General features: G+C 36.3%; 3 protein-coding genes across 5 annotated transcripts in view; all 3 read right to left on the bottom strand.

Moving 5' to 3' along the window:
- Positions 1–2210, bottom strand: part of LOC116162780 (serine/threonine-protein phosphatase 2A regulatory subunit B'' subunit beta-like) — a 40046-nt gene extending 37836 nt beyond the window's left edge. For all 3 annotated transcript variants that reach the window (XM_031476481.1, XM_031476484.1, XM_031476483.1), the window contains exon 1: positions 1967–2210. The gene's annotated coding sequence lies outside the window, so the exon portion shown is untranslated. The remainder of the gene's footprint in view (positions 1–1966) is intronic.
- Positions 2211–5314: 3104 nt separating this feature from the next.
- On the bottom strand, positions 5315–18350 carry LOC116163249 (transcription factor E2F1-like). Its single transcript, XM_031477120.1, has 4 exons — positions 17991–18350; positions 16617–17669; positions 10403–10700; positions 5315–6705 (listed from the first exon to the last, which is right to left on the bottom strand). Exons 2-4 carry the CDS (start codon positions 17574–17576, stop codon positions 6587–6589), a joined length of 1377 nt encoding a protein of 458 aa, XP_031332980.1. The 5' UTR covers positions 17577–17669; positions 17991–18350; the 3' UTR covers positions 5315–6586.
- A 3828-nt stretch (positions 18351–22178) lies between these two features.
- Positions 22179–23815, bottom strand: part of LOC116164808 (maternal protein pumilio) — a 104439-nt gene continuing 102802 nt past the window's right edge. The window contains exons 14-16 of the transcript XR_004144003.1: positions 22683–22879; positions 22502–22610; positions 22179–22456 (exon numbers count right to left, since the gene is read on the bottom strand). The gene's annotated coding sequence lies outside the window, so the exon portion shown is untranslated. The remainder of the gene's footprint in view (positions 22457–22501; positions 22611–22682; positions 22880–23815) is intronic.

Here is a 23815-nt window from a genome sequence, read left to right on the forward strand (position 1 = left end):
TTCTTAACAAGTTACTCTCGAAGTTACTCAATCGTACAGGAAATAATCAACTCAATTCCTCAAAACCTGAGTTGTCACCCCATTTAGAGCATGGATCAACCACGAGTTTTTCTGATTACTCAATCGTCTCAAAAGAATCGCCTGGTATATTATACATATTGTAACGTAAATTTCATTAGGTACCCGAGTTATTTATTTACAATTAATTAACAATAAATGTATAACAGTTTTGAAGTGAATTGATTTATAACACTGCACTTCTGGACTTATGTCAGATGACACAAGCTCTCAATTATTTCAACTTCAACGCCTACTTAATAAACATTTAAAAGGGCTCTGCAAATCCATTTAAATCGAGTTTTCACTGGAACTACTGATCGGATTTGAAAAATAAAAAAAAAACAGTTCTGAAAACACAATGAACACTCCTTTCTACCTATCTAACATTTACTACCCCTTCCCATTCAACATTTTTGGGGTGTAATTCACCCCCTTCTCAGGGTTAAAGTTATGTACGTAGTATTACTAAATTTAGGTGTCCCCCTCAAAACTAAAATTGACCTGTTCGAGCGTTTCTGGCAAAACTGTCGTTAAGTGGGTCAAATTCGCATTGACTGTTTTCAGTGGGCCACCCTGTATCTTTTATTTCAAGTATTTTTATAATCATTTGCATTCGGAGATAATCCGCCTCGATTTCCGCAAGCTGACGTGTTATCTTGATAGATATTTAAAAGCGGTACCTTTTGGAATCGCTGATTGGAAACAGACTATACACCGTTTCAAAGTTGTTTCCAAAATGCACTGTTTACTACTACTTTCATTGAAAACAGCACACGGGGCCACATATACCCGAGCATATACCTATACACGAAAAAAACCAACGAACCACACCAGGTGGCCGTCAACCTCCTCTTTGGAAAAAAAATTAAAAAATCTCACTGCACACATGATGGATATAAGTAATACAGCAAAAGCATGGCGTCGGTTGGTAGTCTCTCAGCAAAGTTGTATCGTGCACAGACATACAGACGTACACGCGAAGAAAAACTGAGGAAAACTAAGCTAAAAAAAACCAAATTAAAACGTTCTAGGTAAAAATGCACCGGATCCGACCGGATCACTTGATATAACAAATTGCAATCAAATCAATTAGGTTCGAGGTTCAATCAAACGCCCAAAACGAACGAGTTTTAAGCAAATTCTGGAATCACTTATTGCATTGTTCCTTATTCATGCCAAAAGTTGTACTTTTGTTTTAGATAAAGTCACAAAGTTCAGCTTTTGTTATGAAACCTTGAGGATGCATACCGAGAACGAATCAATGAAATCACGAATTAAAATAAAGATCATCCAATTCATCCATCAAAAAGTGTTTACCTGTTTACGATTTTATATCTAAAAGACCCTATTTTGGTGAAAGTTTTTGTTCGTCTTTCAAATTGAATGCAAAAATCGTACATTGCCCTTTACCATAGCAAGATTTGGCAAAGGAAGGCGGCATTGAAGGTTAAAATTAGAACGGCTTTTAATACCAAATTAATCTACGAACCGCAAAAAAAAACGCCGACTTTCATTATGCAATTTATCTAACGGCATACCGCAGGGACCATATAAGGTCCGATACTACTTCCCCAAACGTATAAACAGCGCACGTAAAAAAGGAAAATTTTTGAGTTTTTCGAGCACGTGCATTATGTTTTTTAAATGTTAGTGGGACGAAAGTTGAAATATTTATAGCGTGGCGTACCGTACCTAATGTAGATAGATGTACGTTCAGGAAGACGAATTCAAAAAATTGCTTTTGAAATACAACAAATGACATTTTATTTATAGAACGGCAGCTTCTCTCTAGAGAGAGTGTACCTACCTATCTTAGACGGGTCGACTCTTCTTCTCTTTGCAAGCACGGAAGAGACTGACTTGTTACACAATAACGCCCCAAAATAGTAAAGAATAGTGAACTTACCCAAAAAAGATTAATCTAATCCTAAATATCCGTCCTGTAAAATCGTAAATAAACACAAACAATCCGACAAATTAATTTCGTGTTTTAACACCCACGCACTAGTTAAGGTTGAATTATAAGTAACATCCAAAGCGACGATTGTTAACGGTATATTTTTCACACGATAATAATTTGATTGACATTACACGAAAGAAAGGTAAATCTATACGTCTACACCATTTGCAAGTGAAACGCGTACTGAAAAACCTGCTGTTGGGGTGGGGAGAGTTGTATTTTGAGATGATTCACCATCTAGTGTTCCAAGTTGTAACTAGTTTTACTACTATTTCCTATATGGCTGATATTTGAATTACGCTGTCGTGACGTAATGGAAACCAGTTTCGGGGAGATAAATAAACAGTCGGCGTATTTGATTTGCATTTTCTGAGAGATTTTATATGCCATCTACCGCGCATATGTAAACGATTCACAAGTACAGGATGTCCACAAATAAATGTTCAAGAATAATATTATTACCCTTAAGTAATTATTGTTTACCTTAATTCTGCTGGATGTAGTAGCGGTAGGGCTTTTGGGAGCAGGAAAGGTTGCTACAGGTCCCGTTGCGAAGTAACAAAAACTGAAACAAAAGCACAAATGACGCTTTAATATTGCCACCTTTGCCACGTCGAAACATGGATCGCCTATTCAGGGGTCGGCAACCTGCGGCTCTTTTGATGCAAAAAAATTAGCCTTTTAATTTTAATTAATAATTACGAAATTGAAAGTATACACCTTGAGCAAATAATTAATTTGGGACACTTGTTTACTTTTTGGTATTCTTTTGTTTTTTTATTATCACAGCCCACTCCGATGTATAAACGTGTAATTAATTAATGGGTAGGTACTTTTGTGAAAAATATATTGAATAGGTAACCTGGGAGGGGGGGGGGGGGGGCTTAAAAAATTAATAGAACACAAAAGGCAATCGAATAGCGAAATGAAATGGGGATAGTTCCATTTGAAAAAGAATTGTTATGGCACTTTGAACAAATGACATTGAAACATACAAATATGCAGGATGTTCTATTTAAAAAAAATTATCAAAGTCCTCGTGTGAGTGAGATCGAAGGGACTTCAGCGCATTTTTGTGTGGCAGATCAGTATTCTATTAGCCACTTTTGACTCAACCATGAATAAAAGATCTTGTCGAAGGATACCACATTCCCTTTGACGGTACCCACTTCCGATGTCCCGTTCACCCGCAATTCGCGTTTGAAGATTTAACTCCACCATCAGTAAGATCGTGTTGGGGGCTACCACATTCCCTTTGACGGTACCCACTTCCGACGTCCCGTTCACCCGCAATTCGCGTTTGAAGATTTGACTCCACCATCAGTAAGATCGTGTCGGGGGATACCACATTCCCTTTGACGGTACCCACTTCCGACGTCCCGTTCACCCGCAATTCGCGTTTGAAGATTTAACTCCACCATCAGGAAGATCGTGTCGGGGGCTACCACATTCCCTTTGACGGTACCCACTTCCGACGTCCCGTTCACCCGCAATTCGCGTTTGAAGATTTGACTCCACCATCAGGAAGATCGTGTCGGGGGCTACCACATTCCCTTTGACGGTACCCACTTCCGACGTCCCGTTCCCTCACAATTCGCGTTTGAAGATTTTTCTCCACCATCAGTTAGATCTTGTCGGAGGCTACCACATTTCCTTTTTCGGTGCATACTTATATTACACCCACATTTTGGTGGATTTCGCTAAAAACCTTCCACAAGATAGTACTTAATTTTTGGGGGGCACTTCTCATTGCTCGAGCTTCTATTGGCGACACGAGAAAGAGAGACAGCCATTCGAGATTTACGAAACGCGCGCCATGCAAAAGGTCGTTAATTTCGCCCCTAGGCCAAAAAACAAAATTCCGCAGGAGTTGTGCGCGTTTACAACATCTTTCCGACGACACCAATTTGAAAAGAATCGGACCAAAACTGTAGTAGAAGATAGGAAAAAAACCTTCACGTTAGTATACTACGCTCGAGGACGACGCCCAGATGTCGCCAACCCCACATCATGTAGCCCTGTCCCCAAGGTTTACAAATTACACGGCCTTGTAGATACACGTACACCCGTTGCCTTTCTACAAGAGTTCTTCTACGCGCCCACATTTGCTGCCAGCCAACCAGCCGACCAGCCAGCCAAAGTGAGATTAAAAGCTACTTTTTACAAATAAATTTGCAAAAATGCGCTAAAAATCAGTTATAATGTGACATCCAGTACATTCAAAAATAATTTCTGTAGATCCGCTACCATCTATAGTTGACATTTGCACAAAAGATTTGTTTTTAATATTTTTGACCACGTATCTGCAAGGACAGACCGACGCACTGTTGCAGGACCCTGCATATAACCAAAAACTAAATATTGAATCGAAAATTTTTCGTGGCTCTTTAGAAACTGGGAAATTTTGTAATAGGTTGCTGACCCCTGGATATTATCTTTTATATCTTTTTTGACGAACATTTTATTTTGGGCTTTTTAGTTCAGATTCTGTGTTCTATAGATGAAAAGTGTTTTTTTTACATACTCATCTTCAGTTCTCGTGTTAGATTTTCCCAACACCGTTGCTTTAAAAAATAAAGAACAAACTTATCTTTATATCTTCGGAGGTTCCGGTTGGCGCTCTAGCAAAATCCTCCGTGATTGGCCGACGCAATGGAGACGCTTTACGCACTCTTCAGTAGAGGAAAGAGATGCCAACTCCTTCTAAGGAAAGCTACCGCGCCGAACGTTGCCGCGTATTGCACTATAGAGATCGCCATAGAGGCCCGGCCGCCGCCACCACACGAATCAGTTTCAATTATGTGAAAAATGTAGATCATTACTCATACAGCAGACGATTCTATTAGGAAAACTTAGATCAAGTCAAAAAACTTTTATAATTTTGATATGGCAACCTTGAGCGTGCTACATAGGCACACGATATTCTAGCCTTTGCATAGGGCGTGAACCTCTTGTATACCAGAAGAACATACCCGGCCAAGGCGTTTAATAGAATGTTGATAAACCAAGAAGTAGTCACATGCAATCAGTTATAGTTAATCATCATTTTACAAATTTTCCACTGAATGGAACTCAAAATCCCCCTCTTCATTATTTTAAGTATGTTATTTCAATAGTAAACTGAACTAGAAACAAAATGGTTTCTTAGAATACTCAACGGTCGTTTCTCAAATATAGAAATAAGTATAGTAATTTAGACAGAAAATAATGAAAAAACAGATAGTGTGCATCTATAGATTTTTATTAATTTGTTATGTACAGAGTAAAAATTATCTTTTTTTTATGTACTACAAAATGAATAAATAAATTGTAAACATTAAGGCCTCTATTGGCTTTGGACATTCACAAGAGAAACAGTGCCGAGATTAAAATAGTTTATTTACAAAAATCTCATTTAACAATTAAAAATATCTTGTACTTAAGTAATTAAAACACCCACTTCCATTCAATCACATATACTCGAAATTTCGAAGGGGCACTTTAACACAAGGTTGGACAGTAACTTACTAATACATAAAGCATTTCGTTTTCCGACTACATTCTCCTATTTCCCATTTACATAGTACGTTCCAACTAAAATTAATTGGAAATCAAACTACAAACCAAAGAAATTTATTTACATATTAAGGACCGAGATGCGAATGTAGCAAATAATCCTATAACCGTCGAATGGTTATTACTATATAATTAACTTTCAAAGTTAAATTGTTAATATTCTAAATTCTGAAAACCGCTTTAAACAGAATTTTCGGACTAGTACGGAATATTGCCCTCATATACAAAAATATGATTGTATTTACTTAGGTTTGGTTTGTCGTTTGACGGTTCTTTAAAATGAATCGCAATCAATCAATTGGAATTTGATGGTCGCAAATTAGTTCTATTCACGTTTATTGTCAAAACTTTCCTCTTTATGGACAAAAGGTACTTACATTTTTCGTTAAAATTTGTATTTCGCCAGCAATGCAACTGAAAACTAGTGTAATTTGCATACAGCTGTAATGGTTTTGACTTTGGTGAAACTTACACAAATCTCCAATTACGAAGCCACCTATGTTGGTTACCACAAAAAGTAATAACGATGAAAGTTTTTGGCAGTTGGTTCTTCACTGCATTGTTTTGTGTATATTTCATAAAACAATATAATTTAAAAGTTATACATAAAATGCCCCCTTAAAGAAATAACTTACATTGATATTTCATTTTGAAATGGCACCATTTGATTCCGACTGAACCAACATTAAAAAAGTTTTATACAAACAAAGTAGGCAAACAATTCATTTTAAAACATACAGACAAATAAGTTAAAATTGTAAAGAAAACGACTACCAAACAAAAAGGCACTTTGGTAATTCTAGACATCCAAAATTGATGTCAATAATATTTTCAATTTCGTCTGTTCTAAATTTAACATACTTTTGTAAACAAAATAATATTGATAATAAGATTAATAATGGAATACACATCTGATAAAAGAAAACAGTCACATAAACACTCATTTCAAAAATTATTTCGCCCGCTTCGTGGGCAAACGATTTTTAACAATATTATATGAAATTAACAAACTTAAAACAAATCAAAGAGATCTGCCACACCTTCTTCGTTGTCCAAACTAAAAGTGAATTCGGAATGTGATAATGGCTCCAAATGTAAAAAAGGCTCCGCGAGTATTGTGTCGAGAGAACCTATAATAAAACAAATTATTACAAACAATGTGTAATATAACATCATTCGAGTCAGCAAGGTGGAAGAGCTGGAAAAAAGTCATACTTTGAAATTAATCATATCCTATTGCTTAAACATTCTTTTACTGTGACCATTTAATAATGATTTCTTGCTCAACAGCTAAGTCAATTACAAACCAAATGCAAGTATTTTCTTTCTCTTCAAATCGCCATTTGAAAGAAAATTTGAATTTACAGTTACTATGTTGTCTTGGTGAAAGAAAAGGCTCAGAAAAATGTAGAACTTTAAGAAGAAATGGAATAATCGCTGCGTCACTGTACTTATACCACACAAAGCACAACCACATACTTGCTGAAGACGTGAAAAGTTGTCAACAGCACAAGACATGGGTGCCCCATAGACCTTACAATGGAGGCTAACTTTGTTCAACCTTCTCTGGTAGCCTAAGAAAAAGTATCAGTATCAACTAGAATGAATTGCCATGGTTTTGCCTATCACGCTTACGGTCCTCAACACCCCATCAATGAAATGTCAAAATCCCGGAAGAAGGAACAATATCCTATGAAAATTAACTAAAACTAAAATCAGAAAAATTACCATTAGTCAGTGTCAAATCCAACCACAACAATAGCGCCAAATTTAGTTGGAACACACTGTACACCGAGTGTAACAGACAAATAATAAAAAAAAACACAAATAAAGAAAGACATTGGATCTGATTTTGTAGGTATCCATGATTTTTCCTTCACGCCGTTTTTAGACCTCTTTCTTTACAACTTTTACACGATTTCTGGTTTCCATCACGACTCTTGTAAGCCTTTGTCATTACTTCTTCATGTCTCCTTCACTTTGTTAAATCTTCTTTGTCCCCACCTATTTGTACATCTGTTTTCCTCATACTTTCTACAAAGGCATCCCTTTCGTTGCCGCCTCTTTCACGCTTCTTTTGCGCCCAGGTTTTAACGCCAACTTTCACACTCCTTTCTGCACACTTTTTCCCATCCATCTCCTGTTAACACTTTCTTCACACATTATCCACGTCTCCTTAGTGCCTTCCTAACGCCCGCTACCTTAAGGCATCCTATTGATTCGATTCTGCAGATCCATCTACATTGTTACATGCACTGTATAGGTTCTGTACAAAGTAAACTCTTTGAGCTTTTATAGCATGCACCGATAAATTTTAGGCACAAACCAAAAATAATATAAACATTTTTTACGGTTTTTGAATAGTAGGCCATGGATTCAGGGCGATTTTGTTTTGTTTATTGTATCCATAGTCGCTGAGACTGCCGAATGCCGATACAAATCAAAATTTCAAAAATATGATATACAGGGTGAGGTTTTTTTTCAATTTCATTATGGGGATCTCGTAAACCGTAAAATATACAAAATCGCTTAAATGGAGGAAGTTGTGCAGATAATTTTATGGCTATTAATTTTCTCATTCATAGTTTCTTGTAGCACTACAAATAGCGAAGTGATGGCCAAAAAACTGCGCAAAAAACCGAAAAATGTCATTTTCAAAAATTTTCAAAGATTTCAAAAAATAATTTTAACAAACCCTTAGTAATTTTTTCTCCACTTTCTGATAGTTTTAAAATAACATTTTTATGGTTTGTGGATTTTCGAGTGAATCTATCTTATTTCTCATGAACGCCATATTGAATTTCACTCAATAGAGAACAAAATTACAAAACCAGTGAAACTAAACACTTAGTAATTCATTTGATTGATTTTAGATTCCCATAATAAGCGAAAACCAGGACAGAGTTCCAAATAAGTTGTTTACACATTATCAGTCTTATAGACATATCGGGGTGTAAGTAGATAACGACAACAGTTGTTGCATCATAAAATTCCGATTAACAAAAGGTATTAATTGAATTAATGAGTATTAAAATTTGATCGCGCCCAAAGTTATCTCAAAATGACCGCGCTTAAAAGAAGAAAAGTTCGATGTCCATCTTATATTTTTCCGATAATTGCAGACCGAGTAAATTAATTAAAAACCGAATTAATTTGCATCGCTTTCGCAGCGAATCGGTAAACGCTCAATTTTTGATGGATCTTTTGCATTTTACTTGCCGTAAGTACGTCTATCATTTTTTGCCTTTTTACTGTCACACTGACAGGCGCGAGATTTTCGCCTGGTGGCGCTCGAGTCCTTCCGTCGCAAATATTATGTTGCAGCAACCATGTGGGCATTTCGATGCGGAGTGTATCATATCATTTCACTTGAAAAAGGCATTCTCGCAATAAAACTAGCGCAAACGTAATGACACTATGTACTTAAAATAAGTCAAACTTTTGTCCACAGCAAAAGAACATTTTGTTTTTCCAAAGCACTCTTCCAAAAAAATGAAAAACTGTATTTTTAGGAAAAATGTGAATTTGAACCACCATCTATGATGTATCGCAAAGAGAAAAAAATACGTAATCTCAAAATGTCAACATCCAAAATAGCGTCCATAAGAAAAGTAAAGCTGCCATGTGTTTCACCGCCATCTTGAAAGTTATTAAAAACAAATGCCATACTCGAATTCTTTATAAAGTCAAAAAAGAAAATCATATATTTTCGTTTTTTTCTGTGATATTTTCAAAACTATTGAAGATATTTTAAACTTCTTTTCAGCACCAAAATTCGCAACTTTGTCCTCATTTAGCCAACTTTCTATTTCTTAAGATAAGCGAGACCCCCATAGTGGCACTCGAAAAAAGGACACCCTGTACAGCTTTGAAAGTTTCATTATAATCTGTTTTTTCTACTACTTCTAACTCACCATTGGCGATGCGATCTTCCCAGAGGATTTGGAGATAGTATAGCTACAGATGGACGGTGACGCACCTCGTCTCCCTTTGCGAGAAGAATCAAAACCAAAAAAATTTGTGCAAAAAATGACACCTGATCCTAGTTAAAGAAACCTAAGAACTACAATGAAAAAAAACACATTTTCATATGTTGAAGAACCATGATGGAGAATGGACTGACAAATTCCAAATAAAACCGAAGTCTGAAGCAGAAACTAACTTGAAAAGGATTTTCTCAACAACATAACATACAGTTGTGTCTGATTTTGTAAACAATTTCTTTTCAATCGGTTTTAATACAATGGTAATAGGTTTTTGACCACTACAAACAAACACATTAACAAAAAATTAAAGATGCTATCCCACCCAATTTGTTATTATTCTTAAGCAGTTTTAGAATGTAAATAGCAACATATTGTACCTAAAACGCAATTTCAGTAAGCGACACACAGTTCAGTTAACAATTGGTCAGTGTAATAAGTTAAGAGTAATAGATGATAACGTAAGAAGAGGCGTTATGCAGTTAAGTGAAGCACAATGAGCTGAATCCCATGGTGCTACGAAAATAAGCCCCACGAAATTCAGCACATCGTACGTTCAAGCGACCAAAGCAAAAACTTACGATAAGTAAACGCACAAGTTATTAGACGATGATTTTTTTATTAATGTAAATGCGTTAAGAAGCAAAGCGTTGAACGCAGACCTAGAACTCTGCCTGTGATGTGATCCAAAAAACACACAAATCACAGACGGAGCCCCAGACCGCATTCACACCGTCATCCCGGGTGCAATTAAGCGAGACTTCCAGAAGAGCAGTTTGATTAATACATTAGTTTGTTACAAAGCGGACACGAAGAACGATCAAAGAACGAGAAGTGCACTCACCCGAGAGGGAAAAATCAGACTGTGGCGAGAATTTTTCTAACATCGGTCCCAAATCATCCGGACCGTGTATTAACGACTGTTTTAACTTCGACGACGGCATCATGGATGATTCTATGGAACAGGAGGTAAACATGCAGCTTTCCAAAACGGTCTTTCCCGGCGATAACGTTAAATCCAAATTGGGGGCGGTCGAAGAAGATGTACCGTTGTAGACAGGTACCGGTTGTTCTTGTACTGAATTCGGTGCTCCGATACTTTGAAATACTGGATCTTTCGAGAATGATAAGTTTCGACAAACCTGAAAAGTAAACAATGATAAAAAATTAGTTGGAAACGTTTTTTGTGGCGAATTGTGTCGAAATGAATGCATGAAAAAGTGGTGTTTACCCAAACATTCTGACCGTTTCTGGAATAATTCAAGTGATCTCCAATACTCATTAGGCAAAAAATGATTGCTGTGTGAACACAATACTGTACTTATAGTATAACAATAATTGTTTTGTGAGATATTTTATTGTTTTGAGTAAGCATTTAATATCTAAAACCACTTTTCAAATATGTGGTTACAAAACACAAAAAAAGAGCTCTGGAAAGGCAAAAATAATGCTAAAAGCAAGTATGATAAAAAATAAAAAAAGGTTTTCGCCTAGTAGCTTTAGCGCATTTTTCGTGAATTTCTCAGAACTTCCTGAAGGTCATGTAGCAGACAAGAACAAAGGAAACACAAAGGAAAGCTATGTCATAAATACGAAACTTAGCATTGTTGCGCCGCCTACGCATACCCACACCTGATGTTTAAAATATGCGATATGTTTGTCTTTACTACAAGAATCTTTGCTTAAAATTTCCAAAAAATATCTCCATAAATAAAAAAGATGGAATTGCGCAGTCTGCGCATGCGCACATCTGACTTACAAAATGCTTGTCTTTACTAAAGGTAGCTATCACTAGTTAAAATTTCAAAAAATTATCTTTATAAATAAGAAAGTTGACATTGCGCAGTCCGCGCATGACCACATTAATCGTCACGATTCTTCTTGCTTGAGGTGCCAGCGAAAGCAAAAAGAACGAACTAACTATATTAAAAACGGTAAGAGTAATTAAAGCCTCAGACGGACGGACGGAAAAAGTGACCATAATAGCGCTTTCCAACATGAGTAGAAAAACGCGCTAAAAGCAAAGTCTTTGATGAGATTGTAGCTATTGGTGTAACTTGTATTTGATATCAATCCTTTCACAGGTAGATGGGTCACAGCTCTTCATTTGCATTTTTGGAAGACATGTGAAAAAGAATCACTGCAGATTAGACGAACAATAATGTTGTAATACAACTCAAAAACCAGAAAATGTAAAAGTGAAAGTGGTGCTAAAAGCGAGTACACATTTATTCAGTACGGATTCCTCAATTGCTAAATATTCCAAAGTTAAAATACTTTCCCATTCGGATCTCCCGAGGCGGCAGAATTCGGGAAACCCTACAAAAAGTGTAAAAAGCAGACTGAGAATAGGGACATGGCACGTTAGATCCCTAATAAGGAACAGGAAACTTGAAAAAGGAAATCGAACGAAATAGATTGGGTATTATTGGAGCAAGCGAAGTGGGAGGGAAGTGCACAGATACAAGGTGACAGAATGATGTTTTACTATACAGCGGAGATATTAAAGGGAAGAATGGAATGGGCATTTTGGTCAATGAAGGAAGTAGCGAAAAGTATGGAGAAAGTATTTTGTAAAAGAGATAGAATTATAGTAGCAAGATTAAGTACTACTCCAAAAAGTCTATTTGTTGTACAGTCATTGACAAAAGGAATGATCGCCTAATAGAAAAACTCTGCAACATTTACCTATTCAACGATCATTACTTTTGTCAATAACTGTACAAGTGTACGTGCCAACTATACATTGTTTAGTATAAGTACCAGTCGCAGGTAGCCCCCACTACAAAACTTATGTATTTTTCTTCGCATGGGCTAGATAGAAATGAAAATATAATAGCGTAATTTGTGTACAACTCACAAGCGACCAGTTTTGCAGTCGGCAGCTACCTGCGATGTTTGGCGAGACTGTTTTTATACTACAAGACGTCTAGTGATTATAAATAGTAAAATAGAGGAAATGTAGAAACAAGAGAGAGAGCAAAATAGTGATGGAGAACTGGATCGCTACTATTGGAGAAGGTAGAGTGAACAGAGTCGTTATGGATTGGAAGCAGGGAATGAAAGGGGCGTACGTCTAATAGAATTCTGCAAGGAAAGGATCATAGCCAACATTTGGTTCGAGCATCATAAAAGGAAACACCTGGAAATCCCCCGATGGAAGCAGATTGATTTCACAATGATTGACGAGGGGTACAGAAATGGATTAAAATAATATGCGTGTGGATTGCCGGGTGGAGATATTAATAGTGGTCATGTTAAACTGAAAAGCATTAAGGTCGTAAAAACAGTAATGGAATGGAATCTGATAAAATTAAGGGTGAGGGATAATTAATATACCGTGTGTGTACCACCAAAACTGGCCATAGACACATGCAAAATTACACATGGGGAATTTACAAACATTATAAGTTAGCAACAAGCCATTGATATATGAAAACGCGCTGTAGAACACACCCAACAAATTATTTTAGATTGGCGGCACAGAGAACCTCATGATTTGGAGTCACCAAAATGGCTGGTGAACGGAGCGTGCGGTATTTTAAAATTCATGGAGAGATCAGAAAGAGACGCGTCTTAGATAAAACGTCCGTGGTTCGATTTTGGGTGTTAATAATATAAAAACTGATGTTATAATGTACAATGGATAATGACAATTAACTATTCTGTTTAACACATACTATTTATTCGTTTCCATATAAACAACAACTATAGTGGACCACCATTATTGAACTGTATACTCTGTAACTACAAGGGCATTGATAACCAAAACCGTGTGCCGCCTAACCTTGGCTGTGGTAGGTATCCTCATCCTTGTCTGGCACTGGTGTTAATATAATCATCCTTGTCTGACACATTGTTTTGTAAAACGCATAAGTGAGTGAAACACGATCAGGTATACCTACCTCTCCTCATCTCTCTCATCACGACGCCCTTGCAACAGTTTTTTACGGACGATGCTCTTCCTGTTACGGAGTATTTAGTTCAATGGCCACCATACACAACATTTTCTCTCCACTAAATTAAGTGAAACACACATATTCAATAAAAGGTCTTCATTTACGAATTTAACCTCTGGGGAGGTATTCTAATTCTGTTACTAAGCTATAAGTTATTACTAGGCGAGTTTGGGAAAGACGTCATGTTGTGTGTGATGGCATTCAGATTGTCAGGGATACCAGATGACGATGAATATGATTGTCTTATATCGTCACTATTCTCAACAATTTATTGCCAAAACAGATGAATCTTATTTTTCTGTGGAGTGTTCAAATCGACATAAGGAACACTATACTCGTCACAGGAAAACCTACATGTTGTAGTTTCACGCCGAAATCAAGTAATATTTTTTTTAATTAATGTATTTTATGGCATAATGGGAAGTCATGTAATTGAACGGGTAATCTTCGTTGGATCTGTAACTGCTCACCATTATTTACAAATTCTCCAATAAACTTTCTCGACAACGTATGTTTCGAAGAAAGGGTTGGTTTATGCTACCTACCAACAAAAGGTCTGCTCTGGTCACAATTCACGAATTATGTACAGTACATTAAATTATAAAAGTAAAATTAAAAAATAAAAGCAAAGTGGAAGTAGCTACCACTACAATAAAAATAATAATAATCAATGGTAAAACGTTGCCTAAACTAAACTGTCTTGAAGTGTGTTTCACTAATAATGACCAGTATTTTAAACATCTGGTGTAATTATTTTTATTGTTTTGTTGCCTCGAATAGATTTTGTTTTGTTTTTTTTATTCGTCACAGACTACTTGATTAAAATACAAGAACCGTTAATATAACTGGTATATTATTTTCAATCTTATGTTATAATAGCCAGGTTGCGGACAGCATTTTCCGTTATGTTAGACGGCCATTTTTCCTTATAATATAAGTTTATAAGTATAAAACATTTTTATAGCAAAGTTAAGTTGCGGTGTGTGCTGGGCGTGTTCAATTTTGCTTATAAGTTTGAAGGAGTCTTAACCTCACTTTTATTTTACATTGTGTTAAAATGTCCAAAGTTCACTACTATGCTCTTAGACAAAATGAAAAGAACTACCGCCAACATAAACACTGCACAATTGTAGGTTAGCAGGAAAATGTTATTTATGAGTGATTACGTACTGCGCAGTGACACATTATAAGAACTTCATTTTCATTGGTTCCGCTATTTATAAATATATCGTACAAAAAGCCCTCATACCGTAAATTATTTCTACAAAAATTTATATTTCTTATGTTATAAGAAAAAATGGCCGTCTAACATAACGGAAAATGCTGTCCGCAACCTGGCTAATAGCTCGTTGAAAAGAGAATTAAAAAATCTATCAAGTAATCTAAAAATCCAATATGGCGCCCATTTAACTTTAGGAAGTTGGTAAATGTTCCTCAAAAGTGGCCATCTTGAATTTTTTTTTTGACATCAATTCTAAATTAAGCATATCAAAGACCGTCACTTTTATATAAAACTTTTTTTTATATCTCTTATACTTTCGATGATATAAGACATTCAAGGAAATGACCGATTTTAGTTTTTTTGAATTTACGTCGAACCTATGTGACATTTTGAATTTCCATAAGGAAATTTTAAATAAGCATCCAAAACTGCAAAACATTGCCCATTTAACCAATTCTCTATCTTTAACAACAACAAAGTTACCCATGCAATCCCACGCGATCTGGGACACACTGTATATAGCAGATGTAAGTTAGCTGACAGCATAGCGATAAATTTTCCATAATAGTTGATCAGACCCAAATAAGCTCTCAATTGGCTTACATTTTGCGGTACAGGAGCCTTTGCGATAGCTTGCAGTTTTTCATTTGTCCTGTGTCCAAGATAATTTACCTCAGATGTGAAAAATTTACATTTTCCAAATTAACTTTAATGTTATATTTACATTTGCTTAATCTTTCTAACACTAAATATCCAGTTTTTGTGTAACAATAATATATTTGATGTACTCCTATAAATTTAACCTACATTTCAATATTTATACAAATAATCGTACCAGAAGCAGACTCTGCTTTAGCTAAAAGATGACAGAAAAATATACAGGGTGTTCCAAGTGAGATTTTTTAATATGAAGTTTTGCAACTTTGGACCTACCAAAAAAACACCCTTTAACCTATTTTTTTAATGTTTCATAGTAGATGTAATTTGACTTTTACTTAACCCAGGATAAAAAATATAAAACCTGGAATCAAAATTTAAGTAATAATTTTGACAATATACTGAAGCTTGCAAATGCCCAATTTTTCTTACAAATCGAATTATCTTTAAAACTACTAGTTTTTCGGATATTAACCATATAATGAAAAAGACGTACAATTACACGCAGAATTCAAAAATGCATTCAAATACAGGGGGTTCTATTTCAAAAACCGTACCATTTGGGCGTATAATTCCAAATATTTTTAAAATGTGGAGAATATTCAACCATATCATAATACAACAGCACTCTATCGAAAAATCTTATCTTCGAGGCATTAAGTTACTCCGCGTAATCGTTGACTCACCCTGTACATGGTAGAAGTAGGCAAATATCTTGGAGAGTTCGACTATAGATTTTATGAAATTATTGGTGAAATAGAATTGCGACTATCTATAGCTTTAAAAAGTAGCACATTTTTTGTGCTACTGTTTGGTTTACACAATTTCATTTATCTTACCCTTCATCCTTTAATATATAGAATACCATATTGCCATTCGTCTTCCAGATTAATTTTTCAAAATATACGAAAACAAAACAACATTAGAAAGAGATAGAAAACAAAGGACAAGAGCTACTAGTATGAAAATAATAATAAAAAATAAAAGCAGTTACAAAAGAAGGGGCGAGTTGTTAATTAGGCACAGAAACCTTCACTAGATATAGTGCCCATGGCATTATTTCAAATGCTCAAGAAGAGTAGGCAATTGTTTTTTGTAAAGCGCAACACATGTTTGTTCAAAGAATGCTTTTTTTTTTTGAAGAGTCAAAGACCCTAGAGGGCAAGAGCAAAAAAACGTTGAGTCAAACACATGCATCAAATGTGGTACTACAGTCTTACCTGCGCAGACAACGGCTTCAGTGGCGGATTTGAGATCGGACTATCGAAAACAGGTGCAGGCGGCGTCGTGATATTAAGCAATCCCGGACTAATCTCCTTAAAGTCTTTTAGTAGCGGATCCATCGGCGGTATACTTTTCGCTTTGGATTGAACAGTCTCCGGACATAGAAACACTTCGATCTCTCCACTCTCGCTCTTCATTTGTACCTTATATTCGTGCAAAGGTACGCTTAATGTACTATCGCTCGGTGCTTTAATCGCCATCACAGTTTTGTTTTTATATCGCGTAATCGTACGTAAATCCTGATAAGTAACGTATCCGTAACGTCTTTCACTTAACTTACATAGTTCGGTTTCGGCATAATGTATTAATTGATCTAACTGATTTTCCCTATTTTCTAACGCTTGCACTTCACTTTGTAAAGTGGAATAAGCGCAGCTACCTTTAGTTCCGCCCTTCCACTGAATGTTATTTTTTGATTTCTTTTCTAAAATTCCGATGCCCTCCAGGACGTTCGTTATATCGTATATTCTACGTTTTTGTACTCCCAACTCCTCCGAGGCTTTATTTAAGTTCACCACACCATTCGGAGAATGTTCGAGTAGTGTGGTAAACTTCTTGGTGAGGAGTCCGAGGGACGTATCGAACCGGGTGAGCTTCTTGGCGGGAGAGCTTTTGCGCTGTCGCTTGGGCTGGGGCGTTTTGAACTCTTGCTTGAATTGTACTATGAGATGTTGCGAGTTTTCAATGTTTAGTTTGCGCTTAACGGTCGGTAGACACTGGGGAAGGCCGGAGGAGATGATTTGGTTTTGAGGTGTCGCACCGTAGCCGTGATCCAGCAAGTGTGGGCTGGGTGTGAATTCAGTTTTAACAATATCCATGTCAGGCGTGGAACTGGAGGGTATGATGCTGTACCCTCCAGGGCTTTCCACAACCGGTCGACGAACCCCGCGACGCATTTCTGGTCCTCAAATGTCAATACATTAAGCTTTTTCAAAATGGAGGTCGTTTTCTAATCCTTTTAAGTTTGGCGACTATTTGGTCCTCCGTATCTACAGCAAAACTCATTAAACTCTACCTTATTACAACCAAAACAATTAATTAAACATGAAATGTGGATCACGTAATGCTACAGTACCGACCTTGCATTCTTTGCCAATTTTGGTTAATAAAATATCCCTTCCCGTCTTATAAATTCCAAATAAAAGTAAATAAACGTTTCGTAATTGCAAAACGATCAGAATTTGCACGGAATTCACGAGTCAACCCTTCCGTTTACGCCTATAAAACAAAACGCCACCCTTCCTAAAGCAACCGCCATCGTTCGTAACGCATAATCTATCGAGGATTAAATGAAATAATAAAATACTTACGACAGACGAATTCTTCAACATTTACACCAGCAGAAGGCCCTAACAGCCGCGCAACTAAAAACTTACAACCCTCCCGAAAAAGCTACATTATTCGAGTGCACTTCAGCAAATGGTCGCCAAGCCACTTCGTAAAAGCAGCTGTGATAACCACGCAAAACAAGAAAAAACGACTACGCCGTATAACTAATTTCCGTTTTAAAAGCGGGAACAAGTAAAGCAAAAATGGGGTTATCCGACTACGTGAAAATTGGGAAAATTAAGTCGCGTAGTGAGTGGTAAAAAATTGTTAAATTGTGAACACGTAATAATTTCAGCGTGTGCTACCCAGCAATATTACAAAACATCTGCCATCTGTGCCGGGCTGTTGGCGCGAACCGCTACGCATGCGCACATAACCGCTTCTCAGATGTTTCCATTCAAAAACGAATTTCCCTTTTCCCCTTTCGCAAATTGTAACGACACAAAAAGCCGTTGTCGAACTCGGAAAACGGTTCAATACACCTACCGTAGCGAATTTCAACATTTTCCCCCTGTCGAAACGAAATTTCGTAAAATCGACAAAACTAACCTAACTAGCGCATGAGGGCAAAAAAGATAACGATATAAACAAACATGGCGCGTTTTCAAGCGCGGGGTAATCGAACCCTGACATCATTATTATATCATAATAGACCGTGCTTTTTAATGAAGCGCATCCTGTCCAAGAAATCTTCAAATGATCAACCTGAAAAATCCCTTTTACTAAATTTAATTCACAAAATCCTTTCTCCCTCATTTTCGTTATACTACATAAATTTTAAATTCATTCTTATAAATAATACGTTAACCTGAATAAATTAATCTGCAACTATTTGTGTCAACGTTGCGGAAGCGGGTTTCACGCTTTGGAGAAAAAAAATCGTTCCAAAAAATTTTATTCTTCACTTAGCTTCTTCTACTGTACTTAGTCATTAAATTAATTTATCACTCACTTAAAATACAAGACCTTTGCATTCAAAAACATACCTGATGTAAGTATACTGCTTCTGAGTCAATCAATAGATACAGGTAGTAGGTCTTGCCCTGAAGCTCCTCAGGGGACTTGAGAATATAGCTGGTTTTTATGGCCAATGCTTAGCACAAACAAGATTGTCAAGATTTTTGTTAATTGCTAAGGTAATAAGTACCTGGGGCTCCCTGGGGTAATATAAGTGGCTGAGAAGGATATAGCACTTGCCACATTAACTCCATGAAAATGTTTCTCTAGTTCTGGGGATACTTACACACTCACCCCATAATGCGCGGCGCCTTTATGTACGAGGAAAAGTTTCATGTTATCTATCCTAGATGAAAGAAAAGAAATTTAAGGCAAAGCACAATTTAATTTTGCATCTCTTAACAGATACTATCTACATTAAAAAAATTCTTTTGGTAGTTCTTCAAAACAGTCACTGACAGTAACTTTCATAAGTCATCATCAAAGGCCTAGTGTTTTCAATTTAGACAAAAGTCTGAGGTCATTTCTCTTCAACAGTCATGCAATCGCCATTAAAATTGTAGTGCCCGTTTTCATGTACTCAATCAACAGAATCTCCTCACAACTCCAGAAAACCGTTGCGGTAGTTTCCCCACTGTATAAGTACATTTCATGAATATTTCATCTCACAGTTCATGAACATTAATGCATTTTCGCTTTCTTTGGTGGCGGAGATTTTATGCACTCACCAAAGAGCAATGTTACGATATAAGGTAGGTACCTAATCATTCGGTCATGAATGGCTGGATAAAGCACTCTGAAAAAGTGATTCAAGCATGAAACCCCAACCACTCACATAAAGTGCCTGCAAGGCTCAAGCACTAAGTCCTTTGAAATTAATAAGTGCTGGCAATTACCCAGGCAGTAACCCAGAAATAGTAATTTACAAATGACCTCAACCCTGCAGTAAGGTTTTTAGGTACTATGCTTGTATAAAGCTCTGTGGGGATTGAAAGCACCTATATATGGGACGCAGGAAAGACATTCTAAATCATGTGAATCCATTCTTACATTTTAGTTCAACTTGATACAAATGTTAGCAACAATTTTTAATGAAATTATGAAGAACAAATCTGTAATAAATATTAACAACCGAAAGAGACCAAATGATCAGTCCATCTCTTCTAAGTACAAAATAAAAATTAATGTAGGTTGATAGGATTCCATTAAATGAGTGGCAATTTATTTAAGATGATAGGTACATTTTATCAAAAGTTTTACTAAAGACTGTGCAGATAAAATTTCAAAGCAATTAAAGAAATGGTTACATAACAACAATACCATATACGATAGCATACTAACAGTCCTGAGGTGAAAATGTTAATATTAATTTTTTTGTTTCTCGATCCATGATGCCACATATATTTCAATAGTTCAAATTATGCACTGCAGTAAACGTCACATGCCAATCTTCATGATATGTCATTATTGTGATTGGATGGTGGAGTAACTTTTTCCCAGCATCCCTCCTAGATTAAATTTTATATGATGCCACAAACCTGAAACACAGTTGGATTATAGAAAAGACTTTTAATATTTAATTTATTATCCTCATATAGACAAAACAGTACACAAGTCCACTTCAGCAATATCCTCAGCCAAACTGCAACTGTAAAGCGTGGAGTGCCCCAAGGATCACTTCTGGGACCAATCCTGTTTATAATATAAACGATCTACCTGCACATCTCCAGACTACAGTAATCATCTATGCAGATGACACAACCATTCTGTCAAATAGGTACTTCAAGAACAAAAACGGGCTATTAGAAGTCTAGAGGGAACAAACAGTCAAACCTCCTGTAAGCTGTTTTTTTTATGAAATACAGTATTACCTATTCAGCTTCATATATCCTCCTGACAATCCTTTCCATTCATAATGATGTCAGTACCCTTCCAAAATATTCCCCCTAAATCCAGATTGTTTGCTACACAAGAAAGAAACAAAGGTATTAAGCACTACAATATCTGCCTTGGTCTGTCACAGTAATGCCAATCCAGTGATAACTACAAAAAGAGTTTCAAAATTGTATTAAATCTATTCAGAATTCACCTTACTCCTTGCGTTGGTGACACAAAATGTCTGTGTTTGGCTGATGGTTGGAAAGCCGGGAAGCACTTTGTTCCCAAATTCGTAATATGCTACCTACTTTTGGCTGCCTCATTCCAAAACACATCATTTTCCCAAAACGCAGTACCTACCTGCAGCAAGAAATTCAATACATTATTCTAAAGCACAGCAAGTGAAATTTTACAGACACCTTAAAACACAGTACCTATATGTGATACTTATTATGTGTATTGGCATAAAAATCAAATTTAAAAATTTAATTCACAACCTAGTAGCAAAGAGTACCCATAACTCTTTGCTAGTAGATTCACACCCACTGTGTTTCTAGCACAATTTATTTACCACCAGACTCCCCTGTTGGGCCTACGTTCTCCCTACAAAACGTTTTTAGCACTTGAGGGGTATTTCCTACCTCTATACCCCTTGGAGCTAGGTTCTCTCCTCGGGACGTTCGTAAGTTTCTAAGAAGAAAAACTGAAATAAACCTGCTCACTCCGAAGATTTACCTATTTTTCTCTTTAAAAAAGTGGAACTCAAAAATGACAGTTGCTTTTTGCTTCTAATAAGCTCATTCGATCATAATTCATGCTGAAAAGTGAATTTCAAAGAAGTAAATGAGTGGGGTGCCTGCTCCAAGTAAACTGTACCCATTACTTAAAACACTAAAAATATTCTTTTTGACGTTATAAAATCGGTTGTTGTGCCAGAAAATATGGACTGTGCAAGAACTAATTGAAGAACATCGTCATGTGGCATGTCACGAAATCGAGATATGTTTAATCGTTAGTAGGACCAGCATACATTAGATTTTGCACGAACATTTGTGTGTTCACAAGACGTGTGCGTGTTGGATTCCAGATTTGTTGACAAATGCTCAAAAAATGTTCGTGTCTATTAGTGCCATAAAATGATTTCAAAAAGATCAAATTGATGGGTTCTTCTTGTTCCCAGATAATCTTCGTGGACAACGAATTTCATTGCCCGAAGAAGTAACTGAGGCCTTTTAAAACTACCATCTTCTGACTGGACAAAGGGCTTTGAAGGGTGGTTCAATCGCATGCAAAGGTTTAGAGATCTTAAAGGCGATTATTTTGAAACGCATAAAAATATTTTTGATAAAATTCATTTGTTTATTATTTCTATCCTCAATACATAAATAGTAACCCTTGTATGTACATACAACAAACACAAGTAATTACTTAATAAGAAACACAACAAAATAAGACCGTTTTATGCTATCTAATTTCTTTCATAGTACCCATGTGTCCGTATTTAAGCCAAATATTTGTTGCATCACTAATCAGAACCTCCTAAATAGGGTTCTAAGCAAGAGGCACCAAAAAATGAGTCTAGTCTGTCGCAGTAAAGTTGATCCAGTTATATCTAAAAAAAGTATTTTAAAATTTGCTAAATATGAAAACACCTTACTCCTTGTGTTGGTACACAAAATGTCTGTGTTTGAACAATAGTAGTAGGAGAGCTGAGAACCAGTTTGCATCCTAATTCGGAATATGCTACCTACTTCCATTCCATATATCTGAAATCACATATGCCTTGGTAACTTGTGCGGCAATTTACAAATCAATTGCAACGTTATCAATTTTATTACCTGTCAGTTGGTGTCCTTGCGCGTTGGTTATGTATCGAAATGAATAAAATCGAATACCAAGCTGTTATAAAATCCCTTACAAAACAAGGAACCTCCAAAAATTATCCTTGTTGAAGTGTTGACTGTATACGGGGATGAGTGCCCTTCTAAGTCACATGCATCTGCAGCCCTCCCAGGAAGTTTAAAAGTCTCCCCTTCTGCAAGAAAAATAATGGCAATCATTTTTTGGGACTATCAGGGAATTTTGCCTATTAATTATATGAATAAGGATAGTACGGTAATGGGAGAGTATTACACAAACTTGATGCGTCGTCTTAGAGATGGTATTAATGCGAAAAACTGACACAAGGGGTCTTGTTGCTCCACGACAATGCACCAGTGCACAAGTCCAAACTTTCAAAAGCTGCTGTAGCTCCGAAGAAGTTGATCCTCCACCTTATAGTTGAGATCTAGCACACATATACTACTTTTTGTTCCTGAATTTCAAAAAAACATATAAGGGAGAAAACATTTTTGCAAAAAACCAAGTGAATATTTTTATACTGGATTAAAGATGCTATTGAAACTTGTAATCAAAAGCAGGGGCACTATATTAAAAAATAAAACTTTGTTGTTGCTTTAGTATTTTGTTTTCAAGTCTAGTCCGGGAAATGCACCCTTTACTGTTAATATATTGTAAACCCAATAATAATTAATTTTTGTCAAGATTGCTTTGGGTTTTTGATCCTTATACCCCTATTCATTTAAGTAAAGGATCATGACTGATTTGGAATTATGTATATGTCGTAGTCTTTTAGTGAAATCCGTCATTTCACGAAACGCCTAGTCCGAGGCCTAGTCATTTAGTGAAACGCTGAAAATTTGTACGTGTGGGGTAATTTCCCTTCCCCTTCTAGATCGATAAGAATACCATTTATCGATTTCCAATGGGAACGGAATCCAATCGCTTGGCCCTGGAAAGTACACTGTGCCACAGTTTCATATAAATGACTAGGCGTTTCGTGAAATGACGGATTTCACTAAAAGACTACGACATATACATCAACATTCATTCGCTTGTACAGTTAATACTTTGCTCATCTGTAACAAATATTTCTATAAAAGATTCAGTTATTAATAAAATTTGAGTCTTG

This window comes from Photinus pyralis, unplaced genomic scaffold, assembly GCF_008802855.1.
Source record: "Photinus pyralis isolate 1611_PpyrPB1 unplaced genomic scaffold, Ppyr1.3 Ppyr1.4_LG2, whole genome shotgun sequence".
In the NCBI taxonomy this organism is placed as follows: Eukaryota; Metazoa; Arthropoda; class Insecta; order Coleoptera; family Lampyridae; genus Photinus; species Photinus pyralis.